At 54.6% G+C, this 25,886-nt stretch overlaps 2 protein-coding genes and 1 long non-coding RNA gene across 3 annotated transcripts; 2 read left to right on the forward strand and 1 right to left on the reverse strand.

The window, feature by feature from the left end:
• Window positions 1–4,663: 4,663 nt before the first annotated feature.
• On the forward strand, window positions 4,664–17,644 carry TNFAIP8L1 (TNF alpha induced protein 8 like 1). Its single transcript, XM_084795946.1, has 2 exons — window positions 4,664–4,802; window positions 15,391–17,644. Exon 2 carries the CDS (start codon window positions 15,396–15,398, stop codon window positions 15,954–15,956), a length of 561 nt encoding a protein of 186 aa, XP_084652072.1. The 5' UTR covers window positions 4,664–4,802; window positions 15,391–15,395; the 3' UTR covers window positions 15,957–17,644.
• Window positions 17,478–24,530, reverse strand: MYDGF (myeloid derived growth factor). Its single transcript, XM_084795945.1, has 6 exons — window positions 24,239–24,530; window positions 23,126–23,176; window positions 19,911–19,972; window positions 19,540–19,621; window positions 18,944–19,016; window positions 17,478–18,354 (listed from the first exon to the last, which is right to left on the reverse strand). Exons 1-6 carry the CDS (start codon window positions 24,389–24,391, stop codon window positions 18,275–18,277), a joined length of 501 nt encoding a protein of 166 aa, XP_084652071.1. The 5' UTR covers window positions 24,392–24,530; the 3' UTR covers window positions 17,478–18,274.
• Window positions 24,371–25,629, forward strand: LOC311605429. The gene is made up of 2 exons (XR_014781938.1): window positions 24,371–24,482; window positions 25,439–25,629. It is a non-coding gene; the product is annotated as an uncharacterized lncRNA (long non-coding RNA).
• Window positions 25,630–25,886: the final 257 nt, after the last annotated feature.

Raw genomic sequence — 25,886 nt, forward strand, 5'->3', positions numbered from 1 at the left:
AGCCCCCCACAGGACAAAGCCTGGTGTTGGAGGAGCACCAAGAAGATCCAAGTGTCTGGAGCCAAGGAAGCAGTGGGCAGAGCAGGGAGGATGGGGGGGCCACAGGAAGCAGGCCAGCAGGGGCTGGTGGGCTAGCCTGGACCAAGCTAGCCTTAAAGTCACAGCAGAGATGCCCCCGCCTCTGCTTCCCAGCCTGGGCTACAGTAGCGCTTGTGCTGGGAGGACTTGTGTTTTGACAGAGGGAGGAGGAAGCTGAACTTGCAGCGATCTCAGGAAGCCTGCAGAGTGCACAGGGCAGTCGGAGCTCTGGCTGCTCTGTGCAGGATGCTGTGCATCTCAGGGGAAGTGAACACCAATCTCTGACCTGCTGGAGGGACACCATCACAGCACGTCTCTCCTCGGGGCACCCCAGAGACCAGAGGCAAAACATTACCTAATGTTTATTGCCCCAGATTCCGAGCAGCAGCGTGGGGCCGCTGGGTGACCCCTTTATCTGGTTGCTGTGCTGTTTATGCACCTCCCTGAGGTGGGAAAATGCGGCCAGCAGCAGTCTAGATGCAGCAGCCCCGGTGATGTCACCGGTGGAGACAGCTGGTGGGTGTGAGGGTGAGGTTTCCTTTCTTTGTATCTTCTGAGACCTGGGACCGAGCTCAAGACCCAACAGGCTTCACCAGGGTGGGTGGGTGGGGTCCTCCAGGCCCTCTGAGCTTCGCGCCCCCCCCCCAAAGCCACTGACATCCCAGGACCTCTGAGGACAAGGTGATAGTGACTTGGTCAGACCCAGGCAGGCTGGGAGAGGACACAGGCGTATCCTGGGGTGAGTGAGTCCTCTGGTCCTGAATGTGACTTCATTCCCGCTTGCTGTGACAAATCCATCCTTCTGGATGGGGGCGCATTTGGGACCGAAACCTCCCCTGACTGGTTAATGAACATTTAGTGAGTTCCTTCCATATGCCAAATCCTGGTAGACCAACGGGGACATGGGCGCCTGGTGAGGCCAGCTGTGTCCTCCGCAGTCTGATTCCTGAGACAGGGGCATGATGAGTTTGAAGTCGTCCTGGGATACACGGAATGAAAGGGAGTAAAACCGGGTGGGGTGGCCCATGGAGAGGTAAAGCAGAAGTTCAAGGCCATCCTTAGCTACGTAGCAAGAAAGAGGCTAGCCTGGGCTACGGACACCCTGTCAAAGAGGAAGGGAAGGAAGGAGGGAGGGAGACACAAGAGAGAGGTGGTAACTTAGCCTATATTCTTTTGTTATTAGTGATGGTGGTGAAGGTGGTGGTGGTTGTTTTTGTTTTTTGGGGGGGTAGGGTTTCTCTGTGTAGCCTTGGTTGTCCTGGACTCACTTTGTAGACCAGGCTGGCCTCAAACTCACAGTGATCTATTTGTCTTTGTCTCCCGAGGGCTGGGATTATAGGCATGTGCCACCACACCTGGCTTACTTTTTTGAGGTAGGAACTCACATAATACATAGACCTGCCTCCACTGCACTATATATTAAAGACTTTGAACATTTTTTTTTTTTTTTTTTAGAGACAGGGTCTCTCTGTGTAGCCCTGGCTGTCCTGGACTCACTTTGTAAGCCAGGCTGGTCTCGAACTCACAGAAATCCGCCTGCTTTTGCCTTTGAAGTCTCGATCATCCTGCCTCTACTTTTCTTTTGAGAGCAGGATGACAGCTATTTGTCAGGCTGGGGACTCGGGGCCTACACTGTACCCACTGGGCCCGTCCCCAGTCTATTCCTAAGGTCACAGGAATCTTGGCCCTTGATCCCTACCAAGGTGGTAGAGAGTCAGCACCCTCAGACACCAGCCTGGACAGCACCAGGCGCTGCACACCCCATTCCATGCTCAAACCTCCCCCACGCAAGCCTGTGGGCTGGCGACTGCTGGCGGCGACTGCTGGCTGGTGGTAAGGCCAGCTGGGCAGACAGCCTCAGCCTCAGACCCCGTGCGTGCCCAGCCTCTGGCCCTAAGGAGGGAACAGGACCCCCTGGACTGTCTCAGGAACTTCCTGGCCAGGTCCACAGTGGGGGACCCCAGCAAAGGTCCCCCATGTCCACTTCCCTCCCTTGGAGGGTCGTTCCCAGTGCCTAGGGACAGATGGATTCCGGTGTGTGGGTGTCACTCACTGAGCCAGACAGGCTGATGGAGTGAGGAAGCTCTGAGAACGAGGGCCTGCACCCCAACGCAGTCTCACAGCGTGAGGGATTTAGCGGCCCTGCAGACAGAGCCCCTGTCTTATGTGGGGTCCCAACCTTGTCCACATTCTTGTGGTCTCGTCGCTCAGGCCCCAGGAGAGGCCCAGGGAAAGAGGTCGCTTGATCGAGGTCACATAGCTCGGAGGGCTGCAAGGCAGACTGTGGGGCGCTGAGGAGCTGCTGGTGCTGAGTCTGGAGTGACGTGGCCCTGCGACCCGACCCCCCTCCTATTCGTGAAGGCCCCGCTCACCCGGGTGCCTGGAGCCGGGAGCTAGGAGCGAGGACTTGAGCTCCGGGACGCGTGCAGAGAGCGCCTCCTGCCGGGCGCGGCTGGAATCTGCGCAACCCCGACCAGATCCCAGGACCTCTCAAGCCAAGCAGATTTCTTGGGGTGCAACTCTCAGCTCTGGTGAAGCCCTTTTCTGAGCTAATCTTTTTTTAAATCTAATTATTTAGTTAAATTTATTTTACGTGCATTGGTGTGTGGGGGTGTCAGATCCCTTGGAACTGGAATTACAGACAGTTGTGAGCTGCCATGTGGTTGCTGGGAATTGAACCCAAGTCCTTTGGAAGAGCAGCCAGTGCTCTTAACCACTGAGATATCTCTCCAGCCCCCGCGCTAATCTCCTCCTGACCCCCCCCCCCCGACCTTTACTCATCTCTGCTCTGAAGCTCCATTTTCATTCAGCACTAACTCCATCCTCGCCCCAGCCCTGGGCAACCATCACCCCATTTCCTGTCTCTGTGGCTCTGATTAATGCAGGAAACTCCTGTGAGTGGGACTCTGAGGGGTGTGTCCTTCTGCGTCTGGCTCATGTCACTAAACATCATGTGGAGCAGGTGGTTGAATCACCTCCCTCTTCCAGGCTAAGTAATATTCCTCTCGCTCTCTATGGACCACATCTCATCTCTCTATCTCCCCAGTGATGGACACTTACGTTGCTCGCATCCTTTGGCTCCTATGAATAATTCAATTAAAACTGCCATAAACACACCTCAGAATCTCCTCTTTCTACTCAGGTGTACTTAGGTGGGGAATGTCTGGGGGCCATGGAGATCTTGCAGAAACTTCACATCGTTTTCCAAAGGTTAGGTCCATCTTACATGCCCCTAGCGGTGTCATCCTCAAGAACAATTTGTAAGTTGTTACTACTACTGCTACTACGCTGAGTGTGGACCTAGGGCTTCCTGCGCGCTAGGCAATCGCTCTACCCCCTGACCACGCCCCCAAGCCGCTCACTGGGCTCCAACCCTGAGCCACGCCCTTAACCCACACAACTGAATTTGAGCCCCACTTTGTCACACTCACGCTGTCTGTGGGTTCTCCAGACACACTAAATCAAGGTGCTTTGGCAACCAGATACCAAAAAACGTTTTCAGAGACTACACACACACACACACACACACACACACACACACACACACACACACACACTCATACTTTGAGGTCTGGGGTATAAAAATCTAGAGCTGTGGTCTCTATTGGGAATACTAAGCCATGTCTGGGGTCGTGTGTGGTTTTCACACGGGGAGGCGGGGGTGGGGGTGGGGAGCTCCTGGCACTGAACGGGTGGAGGCCATGGACGATGCCCAGATGGCTACTGGACTCAAGATCCTGGCCCCGGACATCAGGTAGCACAGATAATCTGAAATCAGGGAGACCATTTGCGCCTGTGCTGCTCCAGGCAAGACACTTACCCTTTCTGGGCCTCAGTTTCTGTCTCTCATAAGATATAAAGACTGGATTTAGTCTTGAGCCATAAGACCGGTGACAGGGTAGGTCAGGTTGCGGCTGCTGTGACTGGGACAAACAGGCGCAGGAAGTGCAGACCTGGAGCGAGGTTAAGGGTGGAAGTCTGGGGTAGGGTAGGGGTTGTGGGGAGTGGGTAGGATGTGGTGGGGATGTGGGAGCCACTCCCAGATTGAGTTCTTGGGACTCCTGGAGGGCAGCTGGCTGCGTCCCGTCCAGCCTCCGACAGCGAGGACATCGCTTTACCCCAGAGACACCCAGCGAAGAGGGTTCTCCACAGTACTCAGAAACCCCAAAGATCGCCCCAAGGCAAATGTTAGAGTGCGTTTGTCACGGGAGTCCCAGGTTGGACCCTAACTACCCAGTGGGTAAACTGAGGCCGGGCAGCAGGGGTGCATGTGCCTCGCGGGGGCAAGTCTCTCTGCTTTGCCCTCTCGGATCTCTGTCAGAGTGCACGCGTACCCCGTTTTTCTCTGCCAGAGTCTCCTTCCTCTCCCCTCTTCCTTCCCACAGCTGCACCAGCTGCGCCGCCCTTGCCTGAGCATCCGGCACTGAGTTATTCCGGAGGAATCCCCCTGCCGGAGGCCACGCCCTCACCTACGCCCCCGTCCCGCCTCCCACCTCCTTGTAGAGGCCTGCTGCCATTGGCCCCTTCGTACACCGCCCGTGGGCTACCATTTGCTGAGCCAGTGAGAGTCTGGAGGGGGCGTGCCCCGATGGGTGTGGGGGGCGTGGTCATGTAGGGGGCGTGGCCTCCCGCCCAGCCGCCGGGCTCAGATCCACTGGCCGGAGCCTCCCGCCCTACAGAGGCTCCGGCACAAAACTTACTGCCAGACGAATCCCGGTGAGCAGGTGAGTGATGGGGTCCTGTACCAGCCATCCTGGGTCCTTCCCCTCCCTCCATGTCCACACCCCGCCCTATGTGCATCCTGGCCTCAGTTTCCCTTTGTATACCTGTGACTGGCTGTGGGAGCAGGGGCTTTGCTGAGCAGGTTCCGTGGGCTACTGTAATGGAGTATCTGCCTTGTGTGTGTCGGGGATTTGATGGACTGGCCCTGTGCAAGTGTGCAGCCTGAGTCCAAAATAATCAGGGTGCTCCCTGCAGTGGCTGGCTGGACCCCCCACCGTGGCTCTAGCTGGTGCTGGGATCACACCTGAGCCGGGTCACCGTGACTGGGACTGGTGCTGCAAGCTTCCCTTCGCCTCAGGGCCTTGGACTCAGTTTTACCAGCTGGGAACTGGGGCGGTCCCTCTCACATAATTGGCAGGTGACCTGATCCAGGTCTGTGGCCTCCTGGCTTTTTCAGTGGTGGCCTGGAGGGTAAAGCGAGGCCCAGAAAGTGGCCCGTGGCCAGCCAGGCAGGTGGAGTCAGAGAGGGAAGCTGGCATCTGGCTTCTCACCTTTGTGAGCAGCGGGTCTGGAGAGGTTCAGGGTGGAAAGCCAAGCTGGAAACAGGCCTCTGGGTCACTTCCCGAGCCCCGGGCTGTGAAATCTCTGGAGGCCTGCCTTGGGGTCAGGACACAACTCAGACAAGTAATGTAATTATAAGGCTCAGTTTCCCTGTCTGTGACTTAGGATGGTTGTTTCATGACTCCCTGAGGCTTCTGGGAGGATTAAAATCAAAGACCAAACAGCAGAGGCCGAGCCAGTGTGGGCCACACAGCGAGGCCATGTCTAAAGCAGAGGGGAGGCTGGGATATAGGCCAGCAGGCAGGGTGCTTGCTGGCGAGCCAGAGGCTCTGGGTTCAAAGGCCCAACACTACATAAGCCAGAGGTCGTGGTGCATAGCTTTCACCCCATGCTTAGAACGGAGAGGCAGGTGGATGCCTGTAAGTTTGAGGCCAGGGCTACATAGTGCGTTCCAGGCTAGTCATGACTACATAGTGAGACCCTGTATCAAATAGCAAACAAAACAAAACAAAACAAAACAAAAAACAAAAAACAAAAACAAAAAAAAAAGAAAAGAAAAAAAGAAAGAAGGAATGAAGAGCAGGAAGACTTTGTGTGCCAAACTTCCTGTTTTTCTGTCCTGGGACCTCCAAGTGGTCATTTCTTCTCCACGTGGAATGTCCAGCCTCAGGACCTTTGCACATGCCGTGTCCTGTCCAACCCAGGCAGATCAACACAGGCGCCAACTTTAAAACATAACAAGCTCAGGAGCTGGGCTGCACCTAGGATGTGGGTGGCTGGGAGGGGTGGGGGCGGGGCCACGAGGACTTAAAACCAAACGAAGAGTTGTCTGCACTGAACACCTGCACAGGCGCAGGCGGGCCAGACACGGCCGGGGCTGGGAGTCCTGTGTGAGTGGCAGATCCTGAGGGTATGGAGGCACATGAGAGACTTGTCCCTCAGTTTACCCTCTGAGTCCTGGACTCAACCCACTAAAATTTGTTTAGTCGTTCCATATGAGAGGACTCAGTGTATCTTGAGGCCACATAGTGCTGGCCACAGGGGCCTATCCGGTCTTAAAGAAGGTGAGGCACAAACAGGGACCCAGCAAGGCCACTCTTCCCAGAAACCCAGTGTTCTGAGGCCCCAATCCAGCCGCGTGGTGGTGGCTCACGCGTCTAATTCCAGCCCTCGGGAGGCAGAGGCAGATGGATCGCTGTGAGTTCGAGGCCAGGCTGGTCTACAAAGCGAGTCCAGGACAGCTAAGGCTACACAGAGAAACCCTGGGGTGGGGGAGGAGCCGGGCCTCTCCATTCCTGATGGGATCAGTAGCCCTCCCTCAATTTTGGGGGGACCCCCCCCAGAGGGAAACTGCTGTGAGATGAGCTCCTCCTCATTAGGGGCTAGATTCAAGTCCCAGTTCTGATTTACTGTTCCTCTGTGCTTATCTGTCAGCTCCCAGGCCCCTGACTCAGTTTCTCCTTTTATGAGACGTTACTTAGTCATTTGACAAACAGTCCCTGAACACTGAGAAGTCAAGTGTAATGAGTAATGGCACCAGGGCACAGCAGTGACCGGAGCTGGCTCGGTGCCCACCTTCTCCTGCCTCACCGTTGGTAGAGTTGGACTCTGTCCTGTTAAGATGAGGAAGGGACCGGGGAGCTGGGCGCTCACGGACAGGAGGGATCTGGGAGCGACAAGGGCAAAACAGCCACATAGCGACCTAGGGGAAAAGCATTGTCAAGTGGTGGACTCAGCATGTGCAAAGGCCCTGGGGCAGGGGGTGGCTGGAGCCGAGGGAGAAGGGAGGCAGGAGGGGATGGGGAAGGGAGAGCAGGACTCTGGAGGACTCGGGGCCCCAACACTGAGGGAGGCCGGAGCCATGGAGGGCTGAGGACAGAGAGAGGGAGCTGGCTCGGTGCTCACAGGGGCCTCTGGCATTTCTGGGATCCTGGGTAGGGTGGGAAGAACCAGAGTGGAGCCTGTGGAGCATTGAGAAACGGTGCAGAGCTGATACGTTCTGGGGCTCAGTCCACACACCTTTGACCTTCATATTTGTTAAAACCTTGAATGGAGCTGTGCGGTGGTGGCGCACGCCTTTAATCCCAGCACTCGGGAGGCAGAGGCAGGTGGATCGCTGTGAGTTCAAGGCCAGCCTGGTCTACAAAGTGAGTCCAGGACAGGCAAGGCTACACAGAGAAACCTTCTCTTGAAAAACCAAAAACCAAAAAAAAAAACTTGAACGGATGCTGGGTATGGTGGAACAAAACTAGGAGGCTGAGGCAGGAGGATTATGGTAAATCCAAAGCTATCATGCTATAGAGTGGGGCCTTATCTTAAACCCAGTTTCTAAAGAAACCATGTGTGGGAGCTGAATCAAGCAAGGACCCAAGCCCTCTGTGACTCTGTGACAGTTTCTTTTTGCTGTTGTTGTTGTTGTTTTGTTTTTCCGGACATGATTTCTCTGTGTAGCCTTGGCTGTCCTGGACTCACTTTGTAGACCAGGCTGGCCTCGAACTCACAGCGACTCGCCTGCCTCTGCCTCCCAAGTGCTGGGATTAAAGGGTAAAGGCGTGTGCCACAGTTTCTTTAAAAATATCTACTCATTCCTTTTTGTGAGTGTGGCGCTTAGAAGACAGGCTAGAGTCAGCTCTCCTTCCACCAAGCGGGTCCTGGGCTCGAACTCGGCTCGTCAGACTTGACACCAAGAGCCTTTACGACCTGAGCCACCTTGCGCCCCTCTCCACAGCTCTTTTCTTCAGTACATACCCGTCTTGCCTCCCCCATCCTTGTCACTGCAGCGCTGTGGGGACCCTGTTTGAGGGCCGCACCCCACCCTCTTGTCTTCCCCATGGGAGTCCTCAGCGGGTCTGCAGTCCAGCTGCCCCCGGACAGTCAACCAGGGTGGAGGGGGAGGACGGCGGCCTTGGTGGCATCAATTATGGATGCGCTGCGTGTGGGACATAAAGAATTCATGAGGCCGGGGGCTGCCCAGGAGCGGGCGGCAGCGTAGGCCTCACGAGAGCTTCTGTTGGGTTTGGGAATCTTGCCATCTGGTTGTTAGACCCAGATTAAAAGCCAAGGAGTGAGTGCTTCCAGCTAAGTAAATCGTGTTGTATTTATTATTTACTACATTTATTTACTGTGTGTGTGTGTGTGTGTGTGTGTGTGTGTGTGTGTGTGTGTGTGTGTAGGTAGGAAGACAACTTATGGGAGTCGGCGGTCTCGTCTAGTGAGTCTCAGGGATCGAACTCAGTTCATGGAGCTTGGCAGCAAGCACATACACCCAATGCCATGTCCACGTGTAAATCATATTACAAAGAAAGAAAGCTGTCAAAGCTGGGTGGTGGTGGCGGCGCTCGCCTTTAACCCCAGCACTCGGGAGGCAGAGGCAGGCGGATCGCTGTGAGTTCGAGGCCAGCTTGGTCTACAAAGCGAGTCCAGGACAGCCAAGGCTACACAGAGAAACCCTGTCTTGGAAAAAAAAAAAAAGAGAGAGAAAGCTGTCAAAAGAAACTAGTGGCCACCGGTGTAGAGACTGCCCAAAGATCTGGCTGCTTTTTTCATTTTTTCTTCCCTCTTGAGTCTGTTGGAAATGGCCTTCCCAGCTTCACTTTTTTCATGCCACCTCTGTGGCTGAAGGTGGCCATGGTGGCCACATGGACCCCATGATGACCCTCAGACTTTGTAGAAGCCTGGCCTTCATCTCTGTGTGGCCGACTGTGGAGATGGGGCCTGGCAGGGCCTGGCAGACTGGTGGACAAGAGGAAATATTGTCAGCTGTGGAAAGACCCAAGGGCCCAGGCACCTCCATCTGCCTCTAGGTTGGAAGAGAGAGCCACCTGCATGGTGTGCAAATTAGTGCACATGAAGTGTGACAATAAAACTTTATTTACAAAAGCAGGCAGGGTAGGGTCATGAGCAAGCAGGGCGGGGCGTGTGTGTGTGTGTGTGTGTGTGTGTGTGTGTGTGTGTGTGTGTGTGTTAGCAAGCCAGGGGTTGGAGGTTGGAAGGATGGGGCAATGGGGGGGCCTGTGGAGGGGGTCTGTGAGGAAGCTGGGGATCACGTGTCTTCTAGTTCTTGCAATGATTGGGTGATAAGGTCACTGTGTAGACCAGGCTGACCTGCAACTCACAGACATCCTCCTGCCTCTGACTGTTGAGTGCTGGGATTAAAGACCACCTGTGACACCTGGTAAATCCGATGCTGAGGTGGAACCCAGGGTCTCAGGCACGCTGAGCACGCTCTCCCTTGGCTGTTGGTTCTAGAAGCCGGAGGATGGTTGTGGGCGAATGTCGTAAAGTGAGGCACATGTCACATGTTTGTTGGTTAAAACTCGATGTGACAGGAAACATTTTGTGAGACCCAGCTGGCTCCGTGGTGCACACTGTTGTCCAGGGGCCAACCTGGCCACCACTGATGGCCACATCCCCAGGGTCATCTGTGTGCGTCTGTGGAGAATAGAGCCAAAGTTCAAGTGTCCTCTGTTGTTGTCCGCCTTGCTCTTTGAGGCGGGGTCTTACTGAACGTGGGGTTCAGTGAGGTGGCTAGGCTGGCAGGCCACGGAAGTCCAGGGTTCCCCCATATCTCTCCCTCCCCAGCTCTGGGGATGTGGACACTTGCGATTATGCCTGGTTTTTTGTTTGTTTGTTTGTTTTTTGTTTTTTGGTTTTTTTTGTTTTTTTTTTGAGACAGGGTTTCTCTGTGTAGCCTTGGCTGTCCTGGACTCCCTTTGTAGACCAGGCTGGCCTCGAACTCACAGTGATCCGCCTGCCTCTGCCTCCCGAGTGCTGGGATTAAAGGCATGCGCCACCACGCCCGGCCCCCTGCCTAGTTTTTTTTATGTGGGGGGTGGGGATTTGAGCTGTGCATATTTAGACAGCAAGCTCTTTATTCATTCAGCCGTCTTGGGGGCCACTTGACAGGGTGTGGCTTTGTCCCAGGCTCCAAGGTACTTGGGAAGGATGTTGGCTTCCCTACACTGTGCTCTGGGTGGCACATGTGGGTCACCCCAATTTGAATCTCCACTCACTGGGGTTCCATATATATATAATGTTTTTCAAGACAGGGTTTCTCTATGTACCCCTGGTTGTCCTGGACTCACTTTGTAGACCAGGCTGGCCTCGAACTCACAGTGATCCGCCTGCCTCTGCCTCCCAAGTGCTGGGATTAAAGGCGTGAGCCACTGCCCCCGCCGGGCTGGGGCTCAGTATCTGTTCACATTTCTCTCTCCAAAGTTCTTCACACCTCACTTAGCATTCAGGTGTCCATGAGTCATTGCACAGGCATTTACTGAGCACCAGCTGTATGCCTACTGGTGTATGTACTGCAGACCCCACCAAGACCCATAGAGACCGGGGTCCCACCCTCTCAGCTGCTCCTCTATCATGTGTTGCACCCACAGAGCAGAGCTGCTCCACCCCAGCACGGCATACATGCACTAGGCGTGATGGCGCACACCTGTCATCCCAGCACGCGGAGGTGGAGGCAGGAGGATCAGGAGTTTAAGGCTACACTGTGGGTTTCGGGTCAGCCTGGGCTACATAAGACCCTCACTCACAAAACAAATCCAGAAGACAACCAAAAGCTGGGGGAAAAGAAAAAGCCAAACCATAGCCGGGCATTGGTCGTGCACGCCTTTAATCCCAGCACTCGGGAGGCAGAGCTGTGAGTTCGAGGCCAGCCTGGTCTACAAAGTGAGTCCAGGACAGTCAAGGCTACACAGAGAAACCTTGTCTCAAAAAACAAAAAGAAAAAAGAAAAAAAAAAAAGAAAAGAAAAGAAAAAAGAAAAAGACAAACTGGGTCAGGGGGGTGCCTCTGAGCCTAGACCTTTATGCTCAGAGGGGCCTCCTGGAGGCTGCAGCCGTGCAAAGGCCCTGTGGTTCAGCCATGTTGTGGGGCCGGTGATGGATCGCTGAGTCCAGAGAGGCACCCTCTTCCCTCCAGGGGACAGGGCTACACACCTGGGCTGCTCCTGTCTGTACCAAAGGGGAGGGTCAGGCGTAACCCAGCCCCACGTAAGTGCAGGTGTTGTAGCCAGCAGGAACCCAGCGGCTGCTTGTGGGGTACCAGGAGCCCAGGTGATCAGCATGGTTCCAAGGAGAAAACTCAAGAAGAGTGTGGCAGCAGGTGACAAGTCTAAGCGAGCCAAGCATGGTGGTGCAGGCCTGTAATCCCGGCACTGGGGAGCAGAGGCAGGCAAATCTCTGTGAGTTTGAGGCTAACCTAGGCTACACAGTGAGACTTTGTTTCAAATAAAACAAAACCTTAAAAACTCCACTAAATCTAAGGTGTGGCCCACCACCGGGGAAGTGCGGAGTGTTGTTCCCTCAGGGTGACGGCTGGGCTGGATCCTCAGAGTGAAGGTGGCCTTGAGTGGGACTGAAGCCTCCAGGCTGATTTAACAGGCAACGAGGCTCTGCCCCAGGGCCTTTGCACAGCCCTACCCCTGCTGTCCCCTTCCTTGGGACCTGTCCCTCCGGTCCTGGGAGTTCAAAAGCTCCTGACAAGTGGCCGTTCTGTCAACCTTGACCTGGCCTTTTCCCATCTCCGAGGCCCGATCCTCACTCTTCCTGTCTCTATCGGTTTCTTCTGTTTCCTTTCTCCAGCTGCCTCACAGGCCTCTTCAGGGGTAATTCTGGGGCTCCAGTCAGACACAGTTGACACACACTTGTCTTGTGGGGTTTTTTGTTTGTTTGTTTGTTTCATTTTTTGTTTTTTTGAGACAGTTTCTCTGTGTAGCCTTGGCTGTCCTGGACTCTCTATGTAGACCAGGCTGGCCTAGAACTCACAGAGATCCGCCTGCCTCTGCCTCCCGAGTGCTGAGATTAAAGGCGTGCGCCACCACGCCCGGCTGACACATACTTGTCATCTCATGGTGGGGGGAGCTGAGGCAAGAGGAAAATACATTTAAAAAATGAATTAAGGAGCAGGGTGGTGGTGGCGCACGCCTTTAATCACAGCCACTCGGGAGGCAGAGGCAGGCGAATCTCTGTGAATTTGTAGGTCAGCCCGGTCTACAAAGAGAGTTCCAGGCTACACAGAGAAACCCTGTCTTGAAAAAAAACCACAAAAAATATAATAATAATAATAACAATTATTATTATTATTATTATTATTATTATTATTATTATTATTATTATTATGGCTCTCAAATTATATTATAATCAGACGACTGCAGAAGTGGGGACACTGGGAAGATCTTTTGGTCACTTTTGTGTCCCGGTTTTTGGTACACAATGGTGCTCCCTAGATGCCCACTGGCCAGTTGAATGACTGAGTGAGTGTTGGAGCTGAGTTCTGGAAGCTGGAGCGGGCAGTTTTTGCTCCAGACTATGGCTGGGTGCTGGATGGACAGGGACCAAGGCCACAGCACCTTGTCTCTGGGAAAGTCCCAGCCCTGAAGGCCTCACGTGGCCGTCACACAGGCCCAGTAGGCAGGAAGGAAGGCAGCCATGTTGGCCCGGTGACTTTGACGGGGGAGTTTCTGTCAGAACAATGGGTTTCAGAACAGGAAGTGGAGGCCAGCAGCTGGCTGCCCCAGGTGGCTGCTGGAGAGGAGCTGGGAATGCTGGGACAGGACTCACCACAGCTGTGCGCCCCCCCACCCCCACCCCCACCCCCACAACAGTCTTCCTGCTTCCGGAAGTCCGTCCGTACACTCAGCTTCAGTTCTGAGCCATAGAGTCCAAATTCAGTTTTGTCCGTGGGAAAAGCGAGGCCCAGAGACGGTCAGCCGTCCTCTTGGGGGTCACACAGCCTACAAGCCAAACAGGGCCTCCAGAGGTTGTTTCTCTGAGAGCTGCTCGTTGTTTAGTGTCAACTGGAAAACAACCCCCAGGGTGCTGTAGAGTAGAGGTCCCTCCAGGTCCCCTGTCTGTCTGTCTGTCTTTCTTTTTCTTTTCTTTCTTTCTTTCTTTTCTTTTTTTTTTTTTTTTTTTTTTTGGCTTTTTGAGACAGGGTTTCTCTGTGTAGCCTTGACTATCCTGGACTCACTCTGTAGACCAGGCTGGCCTTGAACTCACAGCAATCCGCCTGCCTCTGCCTCCTGAGTGATGGGATTAAAGGCGTGCGACACCATGCTTGGTGTCTTTAAAGATTTATCACAGAGAAACCCTGTCTCGAAAAACTAAAAAAATAAATAAAAAATAAAAAATAAAATAAAATAAAGTAAAAATAAATAAAGATGTATCTATTTATTATTTATACAGTATTCTGCCCACATATATACTTGCAGGCCAGATGAAGGCATCAGGTCTCACTATAGATAGTTATGAGCCACTGTGTGGTTGCTGGGAATTGAACTCAGGACCTTTGGAAGAACAGCCAGTGCTCTTAACCTCTGAGCCACCTCTCCAGCCTCCAATCCCCAGTCTCATTTCTCTCTTTTCTTTTTTGAGAGGGTCAGGTAGCCCAAGGTAACCTCCAGCTCCCCATGTAGCCAAGGATGACCTTGAATTTGTGATTCTCCTGCCTCCATCTCTGAGTGTTGGGTGACAGGTGTGCCACCATACCTAGGTGACGTGGTGCTGGGGACGGAGGCCAGGGCTCTGTGTGCCAGGCGAACACTCTGCCCACCTCGGACTCAGCACCATTCATAGACATTAGAGAGGAGGCAGGTGCGTTCAGGTGTGGGGACATGGGGCAGACACTCTTCTGTTGCTGTGTGTCCTTGTGGTACAGTGGCCTTTGAAGGGACAGATTCTACCATTGTGCATTCATTGCTGGCTGGGCCACTCGCAATGGCTTTGTCCACTGCAGGATGGCGTTGGCCGAAGTGATGAAATGGGTTCACGTGGCAGGCGCCAAGCTGCCACCTAGCCCTGTGTCAGCACCAGTCCCTGGGCCTTGGCTAGTGCACAGCGGGGGTGGTGAGCGATGGGGGCAGGGAAGCCTACAGAGCCATCTTGTGCCTGACCTGACCTCTAAGGTCAGGGAGACAACAGCTGCGAGTGGGGGCTCCCTCCTTTCGGGGTCTGGGCTCACATAAAGGCAGGCTTTGTAGGGGACTCCGGGGGTGCTGGGGCGGGCCTTGCTGTTAGGGCGAGGTGGGTGGTGGACAGCTGGCCAGGGCTTAGGGCAAAAACTGAGGCCCAAGCCTGGCATGATGGCGCATGCCTTTAATGCCAACACTCGGGAGGCAGAGGCAGGTTTATCACTGTGAGTTCAAGACCAGTCTGGTCTACAAAGCTAGTCTAGGACAGCTAAGACTATACAGAGAAACCCTGTCTTGAAAAACCAAAAAAACAAAACAAAACACAACAAAAAACCACCACCACCAACAACAAACCAACCAACCAACCAACCAAACAAAACAGAGACCCAAGGGCCAGGTCTAGAGATGACTCTGTGTGCGTGTGCGTGTGTGTGTGTGTGTGTGTGTGTGTGTGTCGTTCCTTGCACAACTCCCCCGCCTCCTGGTCTTTTGGGTTTGTTCACTCCCAGAAGGTTCTGGAGTCCCCAAGAACACAGCAGATGAGGGAGAAGGCACTCCAACGTCCCTCTGTGGCCTGGTGGAGGCAGTTGCAGCCGTGCAGCCTGCATGGCTCAGAGGGAATACCTCACAGGTCAGCTTATGAGTGCAGAGATGGCTTCCTGGAGGGAGGAGGCAGTACCCAGGCTGAGGTGAGGGACGAATCTGTTGCTGGGAGAGTCGGGCGCTCCGGGCACTGGGAGGTATGTAGGAGGTCATTAGGAGAGAAGCCAGGGTTTAGGGGGTAGGGTTTTGAGGGATGTATAGAAGTTATATACGGAAGACGAGTGAGGACTCTCAGAGGTTTTCAGTAGTGTGGTTTGGGGGAAATTCTCCCGCTGCTTGAATTGCATAGTGGTAGAAGGTCATGGCTGCTCCACGGGAGCCAGCCTGCCTGCCTTCTTGGCTACTTCCTGGCTACTTCCTGAATGGCAGCCATCAGAAGCCTCAAGTCTTAGCGAGGCAACATCTGGCTGGCGGGCGGGAGCAGAGAGGGCACCAAGCCCTGGCCAGATCTTGCCATTCTGCCTGCATTCATTCCCTTGACACGAACCCCATGTCTGTCATCCTGGCAGGACCCATGGACGCCTTCAGCACTAAGAGCCTGGCCCTGCAGGCCCAGAAGAAAGTCCTCAGCAAGATGGCTTCCAAGGCCATGGTGGCCGTGTTTGTGGACGACACCAGCAGCCAGATCTTGGATGAACTGTACCAGGCCACCAAGGAGTTCACTCGCAGCCGGAAGGAGGCACAGAGGGTGATGAAGAACCTGGTGAAGGTGGCGGTGAAGGTGGCTGTGCTGCTGAGGGCGGACCAGCTGGATGGCAGCGAGCTGGCCCAGCTGCAACGGTTCCGCGTCCGCGTCCGCAGCCTGGCCATGACGGCGCTCAGCTTCCACCAGGTGGACTTCACCTTCGACCGGCGGGTGCTGGCCGCGGGGCTGCTAGAGTGTAGGGACCTGTTGCACCAGGTGACTGGCCGGCATCTCACCGCCAAGTCCCATGGCCGCATCAACCACGTCTTCGGCCACTTTGCGGATGGTGACTTCCTGGCTGCACTGTACAGCCCGACAGAGCCCTACCGGAGCCACCTGTGCCGCATCTGTGATGGCCTCGGGAGGATGGTAGATGAAGGTGGCATCTGACCTGCAACCAGCCACCTGGGGACCTCCGTCCACGGGGGACTGGTCCCCAAGAACACAAAAACCGCCTGTGCCTGAGGCAGTGTCTTGCCTTGCTGTAACTTAGCTGCTTTTGTCTCACGTAGCCCAGGCTGACCCCCAAACTCTTTATATAGCTGAGGCTGGCCTTGAACTCCTGAGCCTCCTGCTGCTCCCTAAACCCCTGCCAAACGACTGTTTCCTAAACCTCAGGCCTTATCAAGGTGCCTTAGGAAAGGGAGTCCAAATTCTGGCACCAGACTAGAGTTGAATGCGGCTGCGCCTGCCACAACGGTCCTTAGAGAGCTGTTGGCACAAGGCAGCTCACTCTGCCAATGCTGCAGGACCTGGGCACCAAGTAGTGATGCTCCTACAAACCAAGGACATCAGTAGACAGATTAAGGGCATGGGACGATGCCTTCAGAAGGAGGGACTCCAAGCACGCTTCAGTGTTGGGGTCTTGACTCTTCGATAAAACAATCCTGCTCTGAGATCCTGTTAGGAGGCTGCACCCAGCCAGGCATTTAGTAAAAGGACGAAATAGGGACAGTGAGATGGCTCAGGGTGTAAGGGGCGCTTGCTGCTGAGCCTGGTGACTGAAGTTTGATCCCCTAAAACCTCTGCAGTGGAAGGAAAGGACTAGTTTTGGAAAGCTGGCCTCTGACCTCCATGTGAACAGGTCCACACAGACCCGTCCCCGGCTCCGGGCGTGGGGCACTTCTGGAGCTACAGGTTTGCCCACTGAGCAAACAGGGCGCTGATCCCGGTGAAAAGTTGAAATCTGCACTGGGAGGGAGGACAGGACTTGCTGCCACACCTGGGGACCTCAGAGGCTGTCCCCAGCTTCAGAGCAGGGTCAAATCACTGGAAACACAAGTATATGTTAAAGTATAATTCCCTATTTGGGAAACAACTCCGTCTTTTCCCTTTGTATGGCAGCTGGGGCTTGTAACTGACAGACTGCAAATGCCGGAGCACATCGCCTCCAATATGAGCGCGCCCGCGGTGGCACCACACCAGGCTTGACCCAGCTGGCACTATGAGGCAGAACTTTTGTCCTTGCAAAGGTGGGCAGGCTTCAGGTACTTTTGTGCACAGCTGAGGTGGGTTAGTTGTCCAGAACGCCCCAGTGAGAGGTGGGGGGTGGGGGTGGTCAAGGATGGAGCCCTGACCTGGAATGGCCCAGTGAGGAGCAGGGGGTGGGTGGTCAGGAGCATTGACCTAGAATCCCCGTGAGGGTTGGGGAAGAGCTCTGAGAACTAAGAGCTCACATCCTCACATCTGTAGCTCGTGTGTGGAGGGGCTGGCGCAGTGGTTGTGCAATACCGCAGGTAGGAAGCTTGTCTGGGGTTTTGGGGGAGGACACAGAACATCCAGAGCTGTGTGTATTTAGGGCAAAGTTTACAACCTGGAGCCTGTGGGACCAGCCAGGAGTGACACGGCCTCCTCAGTGTTTCAGTGTATGCAGACAGCTGCCAACGTGTACACAGAAGACTCTACCAGAGCTAGATTGTTTATTTTTTATTTTGTTTTTTTGAGACAGGGTTTCTCTGTCTGTAGCACTGACTGTCCTGGACTCACTGTGTAGACCAGGCTGGCCTCGAACTCATGGTTCTATCTGCCTCCAACTCCCAAGAGCTGGGGATTAAAGGTGTGCACCACCTCTGCTTGGACATATATATATATATATATTTGTGTGTGTGTGTGTTTTAAAGACAGTATCTTCCCTGCATCCCAGCCTGAGCCCCACACTGCCCTGCTGTAGTCATGTGCCCTGTCAGCTTCTCTGTGGAGAGAGAGTGGTTAGTCTTTGGGGGCACAAAGGCATTGGCTGCCCTGAGACCCACTGTGCTGGCACCTGTGTGCTGGTCACTCTTAGGAGACGCACGTGTCTGTGCCTGCACTGCTGCTATGGAAGACGGTGGGAATGCGTGTCACTCCTCACCCCACAGAGCCCAGGCTAAGACGGTTATTCATTTGTTTATTTCTCCTGTCTCTTCCCATCCTTTTGAAGAGAGGTGCTCTGGGTGGGGTGAGAAGGCAGCCTGGGGACACTCATCTGTGGCATGGAGGGGAAACCACAGTGTCTGACTTCAGGAAAGCCAGGAAGTCCCTCAGTCCCACCCAGCACACGCCCTGCACCTTCCCTGGAGAGATGGGCAACAGGCTCAGAGAGTTCGGTGGGATGTCGCAGCGTGACCTGCGCAAGGCAGTGCCAGATCTTTCCGGAACCAGGGCTCCACACACGGAGAGGGGCCGTGTGCCTGAGGAAGGAGGTTGTGAAGGCCCAAAACAGGGGAGGGTCACAGCTCCGAGCGTGCCGCCTTGGCTACAATCACCAGCTTGGAGAGCTCAGCTTTGAAGGCCCCAGGCCTGTGAGACACTGCAAGACACAAGCACAGTCGGGCCATGACACAAACCAGAGCTGGCAAAGAGGCCAAGGGGTAGCAGGGCGAGAGTTGGATGGAAGTGGAAAACTTCCAGGCCAGGCATCGAGATACAGGCTTGTTACTGCAGCCACTCTGGATACTGAAAAAGGCTGAGGGGATCGAGGGCGGCCTGGGAAACTTAGAGAGACTAGGAAATTACAGAGGGCGGAAGGGCGTGGTCAGGGGTGGAGCCCCTGCCTAGCATTCCCCAGTAAGGGGCTGGGGGCGTGGTCAGGGTTAGGGTCTCCTCCTACAGTGCCCCCAGTGAAACCTTGGATAGGTTCTTCCAAGGACTGTGGACCGAGGCCAGGGACTCGGTCGTGTCTCCCTCACCAGGTCCTCACAGAGTCTAGCACAGGCACTTTGAAGCACTCGGCCCTCTCGAGCTGGGCACTGAGTGCTCTCTCTTGCTTTATACAGCAGCTTGCCTCAGATGTGCTGCCCTGTCTTGAGACAGTTTCTGCTCTGCAGTGTATAGTCATGAGGCTCCTCCTCCTCCCTCCAAGCAGCTCTTGCGGGGTGTTGGGGACCCTCTTCACCTACCTGCTGTCTTGGCCACTTCAAACTCCTCACTTTTCAGGGGGATATCACTTTCTCTCTCAAAGGCAGCTTTGGACTAAAATTGAACAGATCATTTCAACAGACACATCACAGAGAGAGAAGTCCCCTCCAGTCCCCTTGGTGTGGTCTTCTGAGCACCATGGCCTAAGGCCAGGCATGCTCGCTAGGGAGGGTGCAGCACCCCCAGAGTGGAGGCTGGGCAGAGGGTCAGCTCACAGGGGCAGACAGCCTTGGTCTGTCACCTTGGCTGCTGTAGAGCTCTGGAGCTCTGAGGGTAGACCCTGTCATTGGCTAAGGCCACCCTGCCCCACCCTGGCTCCTCCAGCCACTCGGCAGGGCGCAGTGGCCTCTGCTGCCAACCTCCTGTTTTTCTGGCCTCCTGAGGTGAAGCACGGTCTATGCAGACAAATGGGCCAGGCACCCCCATTGTGGGCCTCCTGCTGATGTCCCCAACCCGGGTGGGAGCCCTACGGGTCAGCAGGGTGGCTGAATGACATGGGGTCCTGTCCTTTACAGTGAATGGGGTCTGGGGCTCTGCAGACCCCTCCCATCCTCAGGTCCCCATGGCTGGCACTCACATAGGCCATGGCGTACTCGATCTCAGCACCCCGCACCTCGGCCTTGAACTGTGTAAAGTAGAGGTAGGACTTCCCCTGCGGCCTGTGGGAGATAAGAGTTGGTGCTGGGGGCCCCAGATGACGTAGAGCTCCATGATGGAAAATTCCCAGGGTGGGGGAGGGAGGGAGGGACAGAGAGTGAGAGAGAGACAGACAGACAGACAGACATCCCCATCCTCCAGCAGTGTATGCACAGCGGCTGCAGAGAGAGAGACAGATTCCGCCGGCGCATGCGCACACACAGGGGCTGCAGAGAGAGAGAGAGAGAGAGAGAGAGAGAGAGAGAGAGAGAGACAGACCCCGCCGGCGCATGCGCACGCACAGCGGCTCACCTCCAGATGGTACAGGTGAAATGCTGATTGTCTTCACTTGTCCCCAGGCTCATCTGCCATTGCTGGGGAGAAAGGACAGGCTCAGTGAGCAAGAACAGGTGCTCAGCCTCTTTGCAAGGCCAGCCACACACGGCCCCTCCCAAGCTGTGTGTCCCAAGCTAGAACCACAGTCACATCCGTGCCTGTGGATCAAGACACTGTCTATGCCACCTTCTTCCTGTGGCATCTTGGGAAGAGCAAGGCACCAGTAAGACTCTGTCTAAAACTCAGACAAGGGCTGGGGGCTGGGGGCTGGGGGTCGGGGGCTGGCATGGGCTCTGGCCCCATCCCCAGAAACCGGGCATAGGGGAGTGGAGAATGTCTCTCACTCAGCACTCAGGACAACGAGGGGTTAGCCTCAGCTACATAAGGAGTAGAAAGCCTGCCTGGGCTACATGAGACCCTGTGTCAAAAGCCGACAATCCAACACAGCCAACTAAAACCAAAACCAAAACCCAGCCATGGCTGGAGAGACGACGGCTCTGCACCTAAGCGCACTGGCTGCTCTTTCAGAGGACCCGTGTTCTCCCCTGCACGCATATGGTGGCTCACAGACATTTGTAACTACAGTTACAGGAGACCGGAAGCCCTTTTCTGGTCTCCACGGACACCAGGCATGCAGCTGGGGCACAGATATTCATGCAGGAAGTAAATAAAAACACAAAACCAACCAACCAGTTCTCATGGTGAGCATTCCCAGCCCTGCCTGTCCCGGCTGCACAGGGGAGAGTCTCCATGGCCTGCAGCTGCTAGGGTGCAGTTTCCCTAGGGTGAAGCCCTGACACCCAATCACACTCACGCCCAGGCTGAGGTCCTGGCTCCAGTGGTTGCTGCCCATGTGAGAGTTCATGCTTTGCTTTTTCCTTAGAGACAGAGTCTTGTGTAGCCCAGGCTGTCCCTGAGCTCTCTCTGAAGTGGAAGATGACCTTGAACTCCTGATCCTCCTGCCTCAGCCTCAAGTGAGCTGCCGCCCCTCCTGCTTGCTATTGGCCGCTCTTTGTTTTATTTTATTTTTTAAAGATGTATTTATTTATTATTATGTTCACAGTGCTCTGGCGGCACGTACGCCTGCAGGCCAGAAGAGGGCGCCAGATCACATTATAGATGGTTGTGAGCCACCATGTGGGTGCTGGGAATTGAACTCAGGACCTCTAGAGGAGCAGTCAGTGCCCTTAACCTCCAGCCGTATTTTATTTTTTTTATGTGTGTTGGCGTTTTGCCTGCATCTATGTCTGTGAAAGTGCCAGATCCCCTGGAATTGGAGCTACAGACAGCTGTGAACTGCCATGTGGATGGTGGGAATTGAACCTGGGTCCTCTGCAAGTGCTCTTAACCACTGAGCCATCTCTCCAGCCTCAACTGGCCCCTCTGATAGCCACTTAATCTCAGACACAGCCAAACCGTAAAACTGCTGACAGAAGTGGAAAATTTCCTTTTCTTGAACTATTCACATTAAACACATGAATCAGCTGGGCATGGTGGCCCACACCTTTAATCCCAGCAGTCAGGAGGCAGAGGCAGGCAGATCGATGTGAGTTCGAGAACAGCCTGGTCTACAAAGCGAGTCCAGGACAGCCAAGGCTAACGCAGAGACGCCCTGCTTCAAAAACCCAAAACAACAGCAACAACAACAAAAAAAAACCAAAACCCACATGAGCCAGTGAGGTCTACTCCATAGCACAGCCATAACTACCATACATCCAGAATATTCCATCAATCTAAAAGGAAAGCCCACATTTGACCTTCCCTTAAGCCCCTTCCCAGCCCCGCACGTCCACCTACCGTCTCTGGGTTCCCCTATCCTGGACACTTCCTGCAACAGAATCCCACAATGTGTGGCTTCTGTGGGTGGGTATCTCACAGAGTGCAGTATCCTTGAGGTCCCACCAGACTGTAATAAAAACTGTCACTGTCACACATGAGAAGCTGTCTCTGGAAGTGGGATCTGTGTTTGTCTCTTGGGGGAGGGCTGGGCCCAGCCCTGTATCAGGCAGCAATGGCAACAGCAGGACAGGAGCATGAACCACTCCCCAGAGCTGACTGCAGACTGCCAGGCGGGAGACAGGCTCAGTGAGCAGCATAACTGCTCTCCTGAGGACCTGCAGCCTGGGACAGTTCCATGTCAACATGACACAAGTTACAGTCACAGGAGAGGAGCGAGCCTCAGCTGAGAAAATGCCTCCATAAGATCAGGCTTTACAGGAGCCTGTGGGGCATTTTCTTAACTAGTGATTGAAGGGGGAGGGCCCAGCCCAATATGTGTGCTGCCATTGCTGGGCTGGTGGTCCTGGGTTCTATAAGAAAGCAGGCTAGGGCTGGGCATGGTGGCGCATGCCTTTAATCCCAGCACTTGGGAGGCAGAGGCAGGTGGATCACTATAAGTTCGAGGCCAGCCTGGTCTACAAAGTGAGTCCAGGACAGCCAAGCTAAGGATACACAAAGAAACCTTGTCTTGAAAAAACAAAAACAGCTGGGCGTGGTGGCGCACGCCTTTAATCCCAGCACTCGGGAGGTAGAGGTAAGCGGATCGCTGAGTTCGAGGCCAGCCTGGTCTACAAAGTGAGGCCAGGATGGTCAAGGCTACACAGAGAGACCCTGTCTCGAAAAACCAAACCAAAACAAAGCAGGCTGGTAGGCTGGAGAGATGGCTCAGAGGTAAGAGTACTGTCTGCTCTTCCAGAGGTCCTAAGTTCAATTCCAGGCAACCACATGGTGGCTCACAACCATCTATAATGAGATCTGGTGCCCTCTTCTGGCCTGCAGGCAGAATGCTGTATACATAATAAATAAATCTTAAAAAAGAAAGAGTCGGGCATGGTGGTGCATGCCTTTAATCCCAACACTCGTGAGGCAGAGGCAGGTGGATCCCTGTGAGTTGGAGGCCAGCCTGGTCTACAAAGTAAGTCCAGGACAGCCAAGGCTACACAGAGAGATTCTGTCTCGAAAAAACAACAAACAAACAAGCAAAAATCCCAGTAAGAAAGGCAACGGCTCACTGATGACAGAGATAAACAGTCAGCAATCAGCACGGTGGGAAGCTGGTGCTCTGAGGCAAAGGCAAGGCAGTTAGGGGTCCTTCAGGCTCATGTGACTGAGGACTCGGTGGTTGGATTCGGTGGTCGGAGAGTGTGGCCACTTCTCATGACACCAGCCGTGTGAGATCCCGAGTAACTCACCTCGTTCGTCCCTCCTTGGGAAGCGTACGTGAATGTGCACGCAAACTTGCCCTGGGAAAGAGAAAATAAAAGGAGGCTGAAGGGCTTAGATCTCAGTATCCAGAATCAAGCCCCCCCCCAGCCCACCTCCTCCTCCACCTCCTACCCCGCCCCCCACGTCCCTTCCCCCGCCCCCACGGGCATGGTACCGTATGCCCAGGTACCCATGAAGCTGACGAAGGAGAACTGTAAGATAAGCCAGCCTGGGTGGTGTCCTGATGTAAAAACAGTTCACAGAGGACTGTGGTGTGCATCAGCAGTAAAGCCCCCGCCTAGGTAGGTGATCAAGAGGGGAGCCCCCGTCTAGAATCCTACTGTGATGGACTGGTGGTGTGGCAGAGAGGGTAATACCCCTACCTAGAATCCTCCAGTAAGAGGACAACGGGGGCGTGGTCAGGGGGGTGAAGATGCTGCCTAAGGATCCCCCACGGAAGGAGACCCTAGGTTCCATCCCCGGTACACAAGGAAGACCGAGACGCCTTGCAGTGGGCATCGGCCTCCTTGCCTCCCATGAGGTCAGAACCATCCCTGTGGCTTCCTGGGACGGCAGCCAGCCTCCTAGGCCACTGGCCTTGTGGTCAGTACCTGGGACCCTTGAGAGGTGTTAAGCTCTGGCTACTTCCTGCCAGGAAGCCCCGGGCTCCGAGGACGTTCTTAGGAAACGGTCACCAGGGACAGAGCTGTCAGGGGAAGCCGGGGAGGCTGAGGCTGGGGCAGAGCAGGCTAGGCTGGCTGCTAGCTTCACAGTCATTTTTGAGAGGTAAAGTTGCGGGACCCGTGGAAAGCCTGGGGCGACTCCTCTCCGGTCCGAGGACAGCGAGCAAATCCTCCTGGGACCTGCATGTAGCCAAGTCTCCAGAGACCCGCTTCTCTCATCAACCAGCATTTCCTTTTCTAGAAGGTGATGGGCAAGGAAGATGGGGGGCGGGGAGGGGCGTTCTGCAGGTAGGGAGTGATTGACAGGTGGCAGACGGGGCAGCCCCGCCTCTGCCGTTCGGACCGGTCTCCGGGACTACCCGCCCGACACCGGCAGTTCCCAGTCGTCGGTGCCCCTGAGGGAGACTTAGTACGTACCCCGGGTCCCACGTCCTGGGAAAAGGAATGTACGACGCCTCCGGGCCTCACGTCAAACGGCACGGTGGTGGGCTCGGACACGGCGGCCGCCAACTTCAGCGCCGCGGCCGCCAGGAGCAGCGCGGTCCAGAAGCCTCCGCTGGGCGCCGCCATCTTGGTTTCGGGCCAAGGCGCAGGCGCTGGCGGACGGGGCGCGGCGAGGGACACGTGGAGGGACCCGCGCGGGACACGTCGGCACGACACGGTGACGCTCGCGCCCCAGCCGGGCCTCTGCTTTGGCCGCCACGGTGGGGCGGGACTCGCCTCGCACGTGATGTGTTCCAGCGCCTCCGATTGGCGCTCGCGGGTGGACGGGGGGGGGGGGGGGGGCGACTCCATCTCAGCGAGGCTCGGGGGTCAGAGTTTTCACCTAACATTTGTGTTTTCCACCCCCTTCTCCCTCCAAGTCCGGGTTCCCCCAAAATCAAATTTGCCAAACGTCATTGTATTTAGGGTGAAATTTTTATTCCGATATTTTAATTTCTCATTTCAATGGGCTCCTGGTCTCATTCTAAAGGATAACACGGGGTTGACTGTAGATTAACTTTTTTTTGTTTGTTTGTTGAGACAGGGTTTCTCTGTGTAGTCTTGGCTGTCCTAGACTAGCTTTGTAGATCAGGCTGGCCTCGAACTTAGTGATCCACCTGCCTCTGCCTCCCGAGTGATGGGATTAAAGGCGTGCACAACCAAACCAACTGACTGTAGATTATCTTGTTAAAATAGTTTATTTTACTTTTTTTTTTTTTGGTAGTTTTTCAAGACAGGGTCCTGGAACTCTCTCTCTGTAGACCAGTCTGGCCTCGAACTCAAGAGATCCACCTGCCTCTGCCTCCTGAGTGCTAGGATTAAAGGCGTGCACCACCTCAGCCCACTTGATTGTTTTTCGTTTCGTAATTTATTTTACTTTATATTTTAAGTTTCACTCAAAAAATATTGTGAGTGCTTTAGTGATGGTTCAGCAATCAAGGACACTGGCTGCTCTTAGAGGAAACCGAGGTTTGGGTCCCAGCAACTACAAGGCAGGTCAAAGCTCTAACTCCCTTTCCAGGAGACCCGATGCCCTCGTCTGGCCTCGGCAGGTACCAGGTACACATGTGGTGCACAGACAGACAAGACACCCCTGCACACATAAAAAAAATATATATATATATTTTTTTTCAGGCTGGAGAGATGGCTCAGAGGTTAAGAGCACCGCCTGCCCCTTCCTAAAGGTCCTGAGTTCAACTCCCAGCAACCACATGGTGGCTCACGACCATCTATAATGAGATCTGGCGCCCTCTTCTGGCCTGCAGGTGTACATGCAGACAGAACACTGTATACATAATAATAAATAAATTCACTTATAAAATTTTTTTTTCTGTTATCATATTTTTTTTCAGGTGGCTAATTTTAGCCCAGGCTGGCCTGCAGTTTCATTTTTGGGCAAGGACGGACTTGAACTTCTGATTCTCCGGTCTCCCCTTCACCAGTGCGGGTATAACAGGTTTTGTTGGTGCTGCCTATGGAGCCCAAGGCGTCTCAAATGCCACGTGGCTGATAGTCCTCTGGCCTATGGCTGAACTCCATAGGTTAGAAGTGGCTGTTCAGTTTGAGGATTTTTGCAAGTGTT

The sequence above is a fragment of the Acomys minous genome (genome assembly GCF_964271855.1).
Source record: "Acomys minous genome assembly, chromosome: 9".
NCBI classification, from domain to species: domain Eukaryota; kingdom Metazoa; phylum Chordata; class Mammalia; order Rodentia; family Muridae; genus Acomys; species Acomys minous.